The sequence below is a fragment of the Notamacropus eugenii genome, chromosome 2 (genome assembly GCF_028372415.1).
Source record: "Notamacropus eugenii isolate mMacEug1 chromosome 2, mMacEug1.pri_v2, whole genome shotgun sequence".
Classification (NCBI taxonomy): Eukaryota; Metazoa; Chordata; class Mammalia; order Diprotodontia; family Macropodidae; genus Notamacropus; species Notamacropus eugenii.
Genome location: NC_092873.1, coordinates 358,742,134 through 358,756,569, shown reverse-complemented (window position 1 = coordinate 358,756,569; position 14,436 = coordinate 358,742,134). Strand labels below are relative to the sequence as shown.

Below are 14,436 nucleotides of genomic sequence, written 5' to 3'. Positions count from 1 at the left end.
CCCATATGTGTTGCAAATAGTTAATTTCTTCATGTCATTAGTTTTTCTCACTTATGGCATGAACCAAGACATATGAATATCTCTAGAAGTTTAACATTAAATGAATCTGTATTTAAGTATACTTTTCTGGTTGTTGAGTCTGACCTGTGTTATTAGCTTAAGGAGAACTGATTTTAGCAACCAGTTTTCACCCCTAAAAATTTAATAAATAGTGGTAATACTCTTATTTGTTGATATTTTGACTATATATGCAAAACTGTCCTATTGACAGAAGATCCAAGTTCAAGACATAGAGTGTAGCAAAATAATGTCCCCAATTTAAGATATATAGGGAACGTAAGAACAAAAGTCTAACAAAAATTAGTTTGTTCTGAGCTTTAAAAACTAACAACTTTGGTACTTATGAGATATGTCAATCTTAGTTTTAACGCTAAGTAGTCAGGGCCTAGATTTTGGTAAAGTTCTGTACTTTAAGATGATTTCTTATTGACATATAAGAATTTGTCAATTCCTAAACCCCTTGGATTTGTTCCTTTAGTAGGATTAGAAGGTTTGTCATTGTTCACTAACCCTTAAGAATGGATGGCCCATGTCTTGTTTCATGTCAAGTGATCTTTATCCTTTTTTGTTTACATTTTAAATTTGTATGGCTTGAAACATAATTTCCAAGCATAGTTAATATTAGCCAGCAAAACCCATTGGTCAGATTAGACTAATCTTTGATTTGTATGCCCATTTTTCCCCTGAAGCTAGCTACCCTTTTGGCTTTACTTAAGAGGAAGAGTTTAGTCATTTCTTAAGTGCAGGAAAGGGCTGAAAATGAAGGGTTTTTTTTGTTTGTTTCTCCCTTGAGGTAGACAGTTTCCACTGTGGGCAATAGTAGTGAGTTCTTGCATGTACAATACACTTAATAAGTTTTTCCTTGAACCTAAAGTAGATTTTCATTTCAGACTGTTGAGTATTCTTGGGGTGGGGTTAAATACACCATTATGATCAAAGCCCGAAAGCTTTAGAACAAAAGCATATCTTTCAAAAAAAAACAAAAAAACAAAACTGGTGCCTCCGTTACCACCGCAACCTGAAACTAAGGTGTTGGAAACCACATAGAACCTTATAACACAATGCTGTAGACACATTTCCAAAGGACCTAACAAGTTTAGTTGTAGACAATATGCTAGTTAAGCTATGAACTGATCTGATTAAATGAACTCTTTCAAATGCTTTTTTTCCTTCTTTTCCTCCTCTCATTCACTGTTCAAAGGAGTCCTTATTTATTGCTCTAAAGGAGAGCAATGTTCATCTTTGTGCTCTCTGTTGCGCCTTTTAGAGCAAAGAATGCTATGCTCTTTACTCTGGGATTTCTTCAGTATTATTTCATAAGGAGATTTCTGTTGAGAAAGATGAATGTTCTTGTTCCTCCTTTCCCATATATTTTTCTGAGTGGAATGTGCTTTTAGCTCCATTTAACCTGAAAAGCTTATATAGCACTCCCTCTGAAGTACTCCTCATAGGACAGCTTCTACTTCAAAGTTCAAGAGATACAGGAACTCCTCCTAAAACTATAGCTTGTGAGCTCCCATCACTGAGCTTTCCATTAACGATAGACCAGTAGATTGGATTAGTACTTACTAAGATGGCTTACTTAATGAAACAATCTTTCTTAAACCTGAGGCTCTGTCTCCCATAAATACATACTGTGTCAGTGGGAAAAGTGTTTAGTAACTTGAGAGACAGAGGTAATGAGGCACACATATAGAGAAAGTATGTGCCAAGGCATCTCCCAGCTCTGGAGCTGTAGGGTCTGGGATTCCTTTCTTTAGGAACACCTCATTAGAGTTCAATCCTTACGTTCTTTTCTGCTGCCAGGGCCACAGTCCTCAAAGTTACTGTCTCTCAACTGCTCCTTGAACTCCCATAAACTGACCCCACCTTGTTGATGCGATATCTCCTCCTTTTGGGCAAATAGCTTTACTATTAGAATCTACAACTGAGGGGGGAGGGGAACAGAGAGGAATCCTCTTCCCTGGGTAGACTCCCCCAAACTTCTTGCCTTACTTTTCTATATATGCCCAAGGGCCATGACTGTCTCTCATTAAATGGTTCCTCAATGGTGTCATTTGCCTTTATTCAATAACTGACTATATTTTTCTCAAGTTGATTAAGGAACTTCTCCCCCTGTTGTGGCTGTGGGGGTAGCTCTTTGACATCTCCTTTACATTGAAATGAGGAAAGTAAACCTGCATCTCCTGGTTGGCAGCCCTGAACCTTGGTAACCCCCTAGAGAGGGGCAGGCCAGCTCTTATAAAAATATTGTGTCCTTCATCAGTCACTAGAGACTGGTAATATTGACGTTAACCTTGCAATCAAAATATTATCTTTTTAAGATAAATGGCTTCCAAAGGCTTTATTATGATAAAATCCAAGCTAGTTCTTACATTGTTTCCTTTTTGTTTTGTTCCACTCTCAGTGTAAGTATTCCTCCCATTCTCATTGCTTGGTAACAGACATAGAGCTAAGTGATTTTATTGATTACAATGGAGTCAAATAAGACTTGTATTGCAGACTCTGGGCCTCACACTTGCTTTGTTTTTCTTTGGAGCTTTACTGGAAACTAAAAGCTGTTGCAAACTCTTCAGAAGCAGGAGGGGAAGTTGGCAAGAACTAACTACTTTCTGTTTGGTCTCTCAGAGGCAGCTGACCTTTGGGAAGGAAATCGCTGCTCTTTGCTTCTTCCTGTAATAGTTCAGACTGTGAAAGGATATACACAGGACTGTTCTATCATGATCTTGGCTGGCATCTGGGAGCATGTCATTAATTAAGAAATGGGAGTCTTTCAGTGCATCTTTCCTCTGTTTTCAGGAACATGCACCTAAGTTCACAATTCAAGGTAAGGATCTAGGAGAGAGAAAGCAAGAGAAAATCTGCTACCCAAGAATTAGTTAATCACAGCAAATGCAATTAATTACATCTATTAGATGGCACCAGTGCTTTGCTCTGTTGTCCGAATAAATTTGCTCATAAATTTATTCTTATTCTTCCTAATGTGAAGACATTTCTTGAACCTAAATATTTTTACTTGAGTTTTTCTCACTTTCTTAGACCTAAATACTTTTTAAAAAGTTTTCTCCTTCCAAAGCCCTAAGACAATAATGTCCATATTTAAAAAGATAGTGGGTCCTATTTAACTTGTCCTTTCTTTTTCCTAATACATATTGCTTACCCCATGACATCCTTTTACCCCATTAAAACTTCACTTAAGTATAAGTGGAAAGATGCACCTTGCACAAGTGTGGTCTTTTATGAACAGTAATACTCGTTAGTGAACTTGACAAAGGAACCAGGTACAGAGGTATTTCTCCCTGAAAGGACAAATAAAAATTTTCTTTCCATTTATTTCAAAAAATGTTTACATTCACAAATATGTGTAAGTAGATATCTGTAAGGTGGTGCAGTGGATAGAGTACTAAGCCTAAAGTCAGGAAGACTCATTTTCCTGAGTTAAAATCTGGCTTTAGATACTTATTAGCTGTGTGACTCCAGGTAAGTCACTTAACCCTGTTTGCTTCAGTTTCCTCATCTATAATATGAGCTGGAGAAGGAAATGGCAAACCACTCCAGTATCTTTGCCAAGAAAACCCCAAATGGGGTCACGAAGAGTCGGACATTACTGAAAAACAACAAATATCTAGAAGTATGATAGCTATAGACAACAACAGAGTGGAACAGCAGTAACATTGAGTAGATGGCCCATCTCTGTGTAGAGAACATTTTTCCAAACAGTATGTTCTTTTATGTTTGATAGTTAGCCCTATTCACTCTCCTATCCTCCATTGTTAGATTTATGTTTTGAGAGTGTTTCACACCCTTCAGTCCCATTTAATGTAACTTAACAAGATGCTCTACACTGATCATATTTTCAGGCAAGAATGCATCTTTGAATTATAGTATCAGTCAAGCAAAGGTATAAGCTTAGTTCTGAAGAAGTCCTTAATTTGGGAGGAAAAAAGTGTTTTGAGCCGTTGGATAGTATCAGATGATGACACTCAGGAAACGTTGGGATTTGTTGAAAGAATTAGATATATTTCTGAGCTGTTCCCTGAGAATGTATTCTGAGGGAAAAGTTTCTCTGCTTTTAGTAGATAGATTTCTTGCACTTACCACATGGTACCATGGAAATCAAGAGGTTGTGAAGATTTAGCCCCCAACAGAAGTATTATATTCCTGCCTCCCACTCTCTGCAATTGAGCAGATGATATCTTGTGAACTTTGAAAGATAGGAAAATAGAAAGTTCCCTGTCCTCAACACTGTCCATCAAAGATGGTAGCAGTGTGTCTCTTGGCAACTATGGTTGATAACAGAGTATGTATTGGGAGTCATTGAGGACAGAATAAATGTGTTGAGAGACCATAACTTCTGGACTCTACAAAGGTACTGACCCTTGGACCCTAGTACAAAGTCACACCTAAGGAGAGCTCCACAAAGGGAGAAAAACGACTTCCAGTAATCAAGAGCACTGACTTTACCCCTTGATCACTTGAGCTGTCTTAAGTTTGAGCCCAGTCTTCCCAAGGACTTTGTGTATACAAAGGAAGGTTATACCTGCAATTTGGGAGGACATTTCTGTAACAACTGTCCTGTTATATCACCTTAGTAAATGTCCCTTGTTTTAAGCTAATTAAGTTTGACTGGCTGATAATATGAGTAGTAAGCCTCCCTCCAGGGGTACAGTCTTCTAGTGCTTACAGGAGTTAGGGAAAGTAACTCTGGAGGAGGTACTGCATTTACATATACATATATACATATGTGTGTGTGTGTGTGTGTGTATAATTCTTAGGGTTTGGTGTTTTGAACTTAGAATAAATTAAAAGATACTCTGAGTTTGGTGATTCTTATTTTTAAGATTAATATTTTCTCTGATCTCTCTCAGCAAGATGGCAGCACAGTACTCCGCTGTGGTCATTTGGTCTGAAATATTGATACCTTCTTGCTCCTGAATATATTTAAACTGCTAGAGGCCATTTGGAAACTATTGGAACCATGTCAGTGCCCTGGTTTTAGGGTTAAGATCTTGACCCAAAATAGATTGGTATCATTTAAAATGGAAGAATATGAAATATCTAGCATATTCTTGAGAATTCAGAACTGAGTGGGTTGGGAATCAAAATTTAGCTCTTTTTGTAATAGAATCAAAAACTAAGGCCACATAAGGCCCTCATGTTATTCTACACTTGATTTTTTAAAAATTTTTTAAATTGATTAATTTGTTTTCAGTTTTCTACAGTCACTTCCACATATCTTAGATTTTCCCTTCCCGAGACAATGTGCAATCTTATATAGATTCTACACATATCTTCTCATTAAATACATTTTCACCTTAAGTCATGTTGCATAGAAGAATTAAAATGAATGAGAGAAACCATAAAACAAAACATATTCTGTACTTTAAACAGGCCTGGTCTGGGGAAGTATGTGTGTGTCTATGTGTGTGTCTGTGTCTGTGTGTGTAGGTAGGTAAGGCATCAGTCAGGGTTAGTAAGGGAGGGTTGGGACTGCCTTTTATAGCTGTCAAAAATCTTTTTAGTTATCTTTATTTCCACACGAAGATAGCAAGAACTCTGTAAATTGATCTCTCTACTCAGTCATATAGGGCCAAATGAAGATGGAAAATTAATCTGGGTTTGAAATACATCTTGCTTTTAAAGAGTAAGTGTCTCAAATCCCACTTTTTCTTAGTCTTTTAAGACTCCTTAAGAAAGAAGCATCATTCAACCATCTGGAGAGCAATTTGGAACTATGCCGAAAGGACAATAAAACCATGCAGACCCTTTGATCTAGCAATACCACTACTATGTCTATATCCCAAAGAGATAAAAACAAAACAGATATGTACAAAAATATTTATAGCAGCTCTTTTCTGGGAATAAAGAATTAGAAACTGAGGGGATATCCATCAGTTGGGGAATGGCTGAACAAGTTGTGGTATGTGATTATGATGGAGTACTATTGTACTATAAGAAACAGTGGGCAGGATGCTCTCAGAAAAACCTGGAAAGACTTGCATGGGCTGATGCAAAGTAAAATATACTGTGTACAAAGTGACAGCAGTATTGTAAGATGACCGGCTGTGAATGCCTTAGCTATTCTCACAATATGATGATCCAAAACAGCTCTGAAGGACTTATGATGAAAAATGCTATCCATCCCCAGAGAAAGAACTGGTGGTGTCTGAATACAGATTGAACTGAAGCATATTTTTTAACTTTAAATGTTTTTCTTGACTTGTTTGTCAGTGTTTTCTTTCACAACATGATTGTTATGGATATGTTTTGCATGACTACACATATATAACCTATATAGAATTGCTTGCCTGCTCAATGGTGGGGGGAAGGGAGAGAATTTGGAACTCAAAGTTCTACAAACAAATGTTAAAAATTGTTTTTACATGTAACTGGGGGTAAATAAAATACTAAATAAAAAAGAACTGATAAAGAAAAAGCATTATAAGTTTAAACTCCGCTAGTTCAGAACTTTCCATTTTTCAATCTGGGCTGAACTAAAAATTTATCTTTATCTTGGAAGAAAGTTATACTAAATAAAATTTAAGTGTAAATGATACTTGAGTCCAAAATAATTTTAAAGGACTTAGCTACATTAATGAAACACAGAAGAATAACAAAACAATCATTCTTGACTGTAATATCCATTTGAAGCCACATCATTAGTTTGTTAATATTTATTTGAAATCTTTCAACTAATTGTAAAAGTCATTTATTCCTCTGTAATGTGAATTATTCAGTAGAAGTGCACTTATTTTTAAAAATTGTGTATAATTCAGAATTTTCACTTGCATCCCTCTCCTTTTCTAACTGAATCTACAGTATAAAGGCCATAGATTAGTTGTTCAGTCATTTTTTAGTCATGTCTGACTCTTCGTGACCTCATTTAGGGTTTTCTTGGCAAAGATACTAGGATAGTTTGCTGTTTCTTCAGCTCGTTTTACAGATGAGCAAACTGAAGCAAACAGGGTTAAGTGACTTGCGGAGGGTCACACAGCTACTAAATATCTAGAAGGCCAAATCTGAACTCAAGAAGAGGAGTGTTTCTGACTCCAAACTAGGCATTCTATCCACTGCGCCACCTAGCTGCTCCTATGGGATAATCGAACACTTTCAATGCCATAATTTGGATAGAAACATAATTTTCTGTCTGTTTAATATTGAGTTCTTTATGTATTTCAGGATAGTTGGCTTCTGTGACGTGGAAGTACTGATTGCCCATAATTATCTAGTTAATGTCTTATCTCAGGGCTTTAACTTAGTATGGCCTTCAAAGCAGATTTTGCTCAGTGGCAAAGGGAAAGTTCGTGGAAACATGAACTCCTTTGTTAATCAGTTATGTCTGTTTTTGTTTTTACTACAGAGTTTGGGGAGGAAATTAACTTTCATATAAGTAGCTCCAGAAAATTGTAGCAGATATAATGGCTGAAGAAACTTTTTGCCAGAACAGTAACAGAAGGGAAAAGAAAATCACAAACTTTGTGTATGAGCCACTTTCTAAGATGGTTTAATCTTGAATGACAATGTAAAATGGGTACAGATACAAATGTCCACTTGAAATTTTGAAGCTAACAAAGGATTCTGAGAAAGTTTCAGGCTTCCAGAAAATGGTATAAGACTGTATGGAAGCCTGAAATTATATTTAGCTCTTTTTCCCATAATGCAGATGCTCATTATTTGTGAGCTACTGCAAATGTTTTCAGCTCATTGCAAAATGATATTGATGTAGCTTCTTCAGAAATGGGCTGTTCCATTTACTTGCTGCATTTAGGAACCTAAAGCAGTATATATATTCATACTTCAGGACATAGTGATATGAAGAGTCTGACTTGTGTGGTCACCATCCTGCCTCCTGCTAGTAGCACCAAAAAGCCAATAACTCCACATGCTGATAGACTCCCAGGGACAATTTCACAATGAGAAATAGACCTCTGTACTTTCATTTTTTCTGAGGTGCTTTATAGTTGACCAAGCATCTTATGTTCAAAAAAATAATTATCCACTAGTGATACACTTCATTTTTAATGTTGTGTAAATTGATCTTTCCTTTTTTACTTCTTAAGGTATATATATACATACACATATAACATGTACATATATATGTACACACACATGTATATAAAGTATATGAGTGTGTATGTGTGCGTGCGTGCACATGCATGCGTGCCTGTTGCCTCCCTTTGGAATGTCAGCTCTGTGAGAGTAGCAGTTGGGTCACTCTTTCTGTTTTTTATCCCCAGTGTCTAGCATGATGTCTGGCATATAGTGCTTTAGATATTCTTGTTGATTGATTGTGACTTACAGATTTTTGAGTGATTGGTTTCTCAGAATATAATTACCTCAGTATTACCTCGGAATTTTTTTGCTTGTTCTCTTGTGAGCCAACACTTTAAATTCTTCCTCTTATTCTTATTTTTCATTTAATACTCTAATATCTTCTAGGGTATTGCCTTTTTGACAGCTTATATTCTGGTGTTTTTAGAAATATTGTTACAAAAGAAAGGAGGCTCGAGTATTTACCCATTTGTTGACTTAACATTTTAAGTACTATTAGGCCATTTTTCATACAAATAGTAAATGTATCTTTTATTACTGTTGAATTCTTTTCATGTTGCTCACAGTCCTCACTACCTAGACCTAGAACCCCTGTTGCTTTCCTCAGTGTAACAATTGAAAACATCCTCTGCCTCTGTCCTTGAACAGAAGCTGAAGTTAATATCTCTAGTCATCAGGACTCCATTTTTCTTCACTGGACTTTTTTATTTTTTTCAGATTTGAACCAGTAATAAAGTTTCTTTCTCATCCATGAACTGTCTACCAAATAATCCTTAGCATCATGTATTCCTACAACTGATCAGCTTCTCAACTTTAACTTTGTCACTATACTTATTAGTGAAGTTTATTTTAAATTTTTTGATAAATCACCTAAGATTAAAATTTTTTAAAACTGAGATTTGATTCTCTTTAACTCGTTGTCAGATTTGTCTCGTAAAAAATAGAAAAACTAACATTATTGAATTTTTTTCACCTTCCCGTTTGCATATGACTCCTGAATTAAAGGCTTCTGTGGTATCTTTCTGGACAAGAGAGAGAACTATGGGCTTGTTAGCTTCCAAAATTTGTAGCTGGTTGAATGATTATAGAGCTTTAACTTAATTCAATTCACCAAGCCTTTTAATTTTTTTTAATACCTAGTATGTGCCAGACAGTGTTCTAGGCACTAGAGTCAAAAACGTAATCCTCAACATCAACACAGAAGAAAGTTTCCAAGGACAGACAATAGGGTTCTTTTATGGGCAACCAAGTTTATCAAGAACTTGGTTGAAGACACAGAAGGCATGTTTGTCCAGTTTGATACATATCAGGGCATAGTAGTAATAGTTCATGCTTATATGTCACTTCATTTTAAAAATACGTTCTTCCCAATGATCCTAATCGACAGCTAGGTGGTGCAGTGGTAGAGCACCAGGTCAGGAGTCAGGAGGACTTGAGTTCAAATCTAACCTTCAATACTTCCTAGCTACGTGACCCAGGGCAATTCACTTAACCCTGTTTGCTTCAGTTTCCTCATCTGTAAAATGAGACGGAAAAGGAAATGGCAAACCACTCCAGTAGTTTTGCCAAATGGAGTCACAGAGAGTTGGACACAACTGAAATGACTCAACAACAATGACCCTATAAAGTAGATTGTGAAAACAAAGCTAACAAATCCTCATTTTACAGATGAGAAAATTGAAAGTTCAGAGGGCTGTAGTCAGCCATAGTACTAATAAGTGATGAAGCTATTATTTGAACCCAATCTTCTGACTCCAAAATTCTTTCTGCTATCCCATACTGCCACTAAGGGCACTGAAAAAGGGTATCAAAAAGGCTGCCACAGTCTCAGGTTTCATGCATAAATGCATAGTATCTAGAATAAGGGTGATAGTAATCCCACTAGTCCATCTTTATTTGGTCGTAATATTGTGTTCTTCAGTTTGTTTCTAGATACATTTTAAAGTTGAAATGGACAAACTGGAATTCTTCCAGAGGATGGCCTAATTGCTGTTGATTGACTTGAAGCCATGTTACATGAATAATGTTAAAGGAACTGGTAATATTTAGCTCATAGAAGATTTAGTAGGGACATAATTGTTCTTAGTAATAATAATCATCATAGATCTGAAAGGAAACTTAAACATCTACTCCAATTCTCTTATTTTACCTAGGAAGTTACTGAGACACAAAATTAATGATTTACTCAGGCTCACACAATTAGTTAACAGTAGTGCCAAGACTAGAATCCCTGGCCTTCTGACTTTCAGTTCAATGAGTTTTCTACTCTGCAGTCATGATTTGAAGACAGGTTGCACATTTTTCACTCTTGATTCCCTTTGTTCTAATAAGTCAGCCTTTTTCTTATATTTCTGGGTCCCAGCCCTCCACATAATTTCCTATAGCTCTGCTCTTCACCTCTGCACAAGGATCTCTCCTTCCCTTATCCTTCTTGCTCCTTTTTATGGACTTCTTGATTGCTTGTATTTGTATCCCCTGGACTACTGTGGTAGTAAATGATTATTAAGTCATTTTGAAATTTAAATTGTCATTATTAAATAGAAATTTGCTTTCTCTACATATCTATCTATTCTGTATAGCTCCAGAGAAGAAAATTAAGTCATTTGGCCAGAATTTACTAAGAATAAGATTTTTGATTACTTTCTAATAATTACAGTGACCCTGAAATGATATGTAGCACCTTGTTGAAGCCATTTCTTCTGCTAGAAGTGTTCAAATAGAGCTTGTTAGGTACAGTAAAATCCTCTCCAGTAGTAGCAGATTTTAATGTCTGGTCTGTCTGTCTCTCTCTTTCAGTTTTGGACAAATGTAACATAAAGATAAATAAAAGGGAAAATACAGAATTTAATAATTTGTGGAACAACTAGAACTAAAAGACTAAAGGCATCTTCTAAATGGGACTGTCAAAGAATAGACATAATTCTCTACACCACACAGAACTTTTGTAAAAACAGACCAAGCATTAGGACACAGAGATATTTCAAACAAATAAAAAAGATAGAAATGGTAAACACATCCTTTATAGACGATAAAGCAATAAAAATAAAAATCAATTCAGAGAATACAATCAAAAGGCACCCAAATGGAGACAACTAACAGTGAGATCCTAAACGATGTCTGTGTAAAAGACCAAATCATAGAAACAATAATTATGTGAAAGAAAATGTTACGGATAAAATAGCATACCAAAATTTCTGAGATGCCATTAAAACAGCCCCCAGGGGAAAATTCTGTGTCTAAAGACATACATGAATTATACATATTTATTTGCATGTTGTCACCCCCATTAGGATATAATTAGAAACTGTCTTTTGACTTTCTTTGTATCCGCACTGTTTAGCACAGTACCTGGCACGTAGTAAGCAACTAATTAATGCTTAGTGAGTGACTGACCACTGCAAGGCATAGGCATTTAGACTACGTTACTTCAAAGGCCCTTCCCAATTCTAAGATTCCCATGTTCTGTGCCTGAAAAAGTCATTTGAATAAATGTATTGGTTTCAAAGGTCCAGTCTTATGTTAAGGCCTTGTTTTGCTGTTTTAAAATTTTATACAGTATCCTAGAAGGTAGAATGTTTCGTCTTCATTTACTGTTGAGAAGACAAAGGCTTATAGTACTATACAGACCCACATATGGTTTCTCTTTTGGAACCTTCACCTAGAGAAGTTTTTTTGCTAATAAAATGGATTTTTTAAAGTGGAATTGCCATTCTTCTCCAGGATCTGTTCAGTGTATATCAAAATCATATTGAGGAGTATGAGGAGAGGAAGAAAGCAAGTACTGGTTGTGTGGAATAGATATATGAGAAGGTTAGAAGTGTGTGTGGGGATAATAATAGCTAACATTTATATAGCATGTGCCTATGTGCCGGGCACTTTACAGTTATTATCTCATGGAATCCTCACAATCACCCTAGCAACCACCCCATTCCGCAGATGAGAAAACTAAGGCAAACAGAGGTTAAGTGACTTGCCGAAGGTCATACAGCTAGTGAGTGTCTGAGGCTGGATTTAGTCAGGACTTCCTGACTCCAGGCCGTAGGCTCTATCCACTGCTCCATCTAGCTGCCTCTGAGGAAGCTACAATCAGGGCCACATCTGTAAGTTTTGAAGTCTTTTACAGAATTTTCCCAAGGATCCCTATTCCAGAAACTGACTTGCTATTCCTAGAACTTAGCTTTATCTCAAGTACTTAGGCTCAAGGACTTGGGACTGATTTTAGCAGAAATAAATTCTTGAATACACTTTAAAAATCTGCTAAGGCAGGACTGCTTTTCTTCTACCATGCCCTACCCTCTCATTTTAAACAGTAACAACAGTCGATTTTTTTACTGTCTGTGGCAGTAGCCATTGACCATCACACTGACCACAAGGCCCTGTAAAAAAACTTCAGAGAGGTTAATTTTAAGTGCTTAATAATACTTATAATTTTGTATGCTACTTGTTTGGAATGGGAGGGGGCAACGCAGCCCAGACCTGAGATGTTAGCAGTATTGGGAATCCTTGGTAATTGCAGCATTGGTAATCTCTTTGTAATTGCAGATATACAATGTAGATGTAACTTTACAGTCTTAGAAGGTGACATGTGACACTGATAGGGCAGTCGATTTTCCCATGATCACGTAGCTAGTATGTGTGAGAGACAGAGCTTGAACCTAGGTCTTTCAGTCTCCAAGGCCAGCCACCTACTCTTTATGTCACTCTGCCTTGCTGTTTGTATTTGTATATCATGATTCCTTTGACATTTTAATCAACAAGTTCTTAGGGTCCCATTTTGCTAGGCTTTGTTATCTGTCTTATAGATGCCTTGAATTATTTGGGAAAACCATGATATTGTACATCTGAAGAAGTATTGCTATCCTAAGTTCTTTGGAATTCTTACGACTACTAAGAGTATTGCTTAAGGGAGCTCAGACTATTCTTCTTGGGCTAAAATTAAAAATGTGAATCCATTTCCCAGTGTTATGCACAAGCCACTGTTATGATTTACCAAAGATACAAACCACTTCCCTTGTCATAACGTCATGCATTGAAGATGGGTCTGCTTATAAGTAAGCAGAAAAAAACTTGTATTTTGGACAAATGTACAGTTGTCGCTTACACAGAGTATTGTGCTGTGGTTTTGATGAATACTCTAGAGTAAAAGTTTGGGATCCAGCTATTCAGCTGCATTGGTATCTTTGCTTCTTACCTAATCCTTGAATTGTCCCTGTCATAAATATGAATAGTTTTGAGTTCTGGCAGAGAAAAAATCACATTTAGATTTGCGACTTTGTCACTACTGTTTAAAATAGACTTTCTTGCTGTGTAAGAGTGATTTTTTTGCCATATGATTTAGTAATTTCATTTTTAGTAAAGTTTTGGTTTTCTAATATTCATATGAACCTGTGATCTCACTGATTTGGGGGTTCCCTCCAGTGATAAAGATGGTAGCTTTCTTTCTACCTTTCAGTCTTGGTCAGTTCTTGTCCATAGCCAGTGCTGAGTTCACCACAGGGGACCAACCAGACACACTGAAGGCTTTCCTAACTTTCTCACTTGTTTCCGACACTGTAAGGTTGTTGTTTTTTTGTAATAGCTTATAAAAAAAGTTTCAATATTGCAGTTTCATTCTGTGTTTCTAATTAGTAAGCAAAATAATTTATGGCTAAAGCAAGACTTGTTTGACAATATTAAAAGATCTGGTGATTCAGAATAAAGCAGCAGTTGCAAAAATTACTGTTAACTATAAAGAAGAAAGATGATGTGTGCAGAAGATGCCTAACAGCTAATAAAATAATCAGACATACATGATCAAAAACTACACAGCCTTGACTGTTTTTGTTTATATTAGCACCATGATAATGGTACATAGAACAGCTATTTGCTCTCATGTTTTAAGTCATTAAATATATCAACACAGTGATATAAATATAAGATGTCTTGAATTAGGGCTATTGTAAGAGAATAATAAATCTTAACTTAGAAATCATACATTCCGCTACTTGATAAAATTAAGCACTTGGCATTCATATATTTTAGTAGAATTTTAGTAGAGTTATTACAAAGCATAATCCTAGACATTTGCTATGGTTCCAGATGATTCTGTCTCAGATATTAGGGTCATAGATTTAGAACTAGAAAAGAATGGCCATCCAGTCCATTTTATGGATGAGGAAAATGAGATCAAGGCTGAGTAGTGAATAGCTTGCTCAATGCACAGATGTAGTAAGAGTCAGAAGCAGGGTTTGAACTCAGGTCCTCTGTATCCAGAGCCAATGCTTTTTCCATTATTACCAGAATGCCTTTCAGATGTAATTAGTTATCATACACTTGACTCATAGG

General features: G+C 36.2%; 1 protein-coding gene across 11 annotated transcripts in view; it reads left to right on the top strand.

The window, feature by feature from the left end:
* STAT5B (signal transducer and activator of transcription 5B) overlaps positions 1-14,436 on the top strand; it is a 68,122-nt gene that overhangs the window by 25,340 nt on the left and 28,346 nt on the right. The window contains exon 1 of one of the 11 annotated variants that reach the window (XM_072646493.1): positions 2,741-2,887. The exons of the other annotated variants lie outside the window; for them this stretch is intronic. Within the exon in view, the coding sequence (XP_072502594.1) occupies positions 2,806-2,887 (82 nt within the window). The 5' untranslated portion in view covers positions 2,741-2,805. Of the gene's footprint in view, positions 1-2,740; positions 2,888-14,436 lie in introns of those variants that run through there. 11 annotated transcript variants of the gene reach the window in all.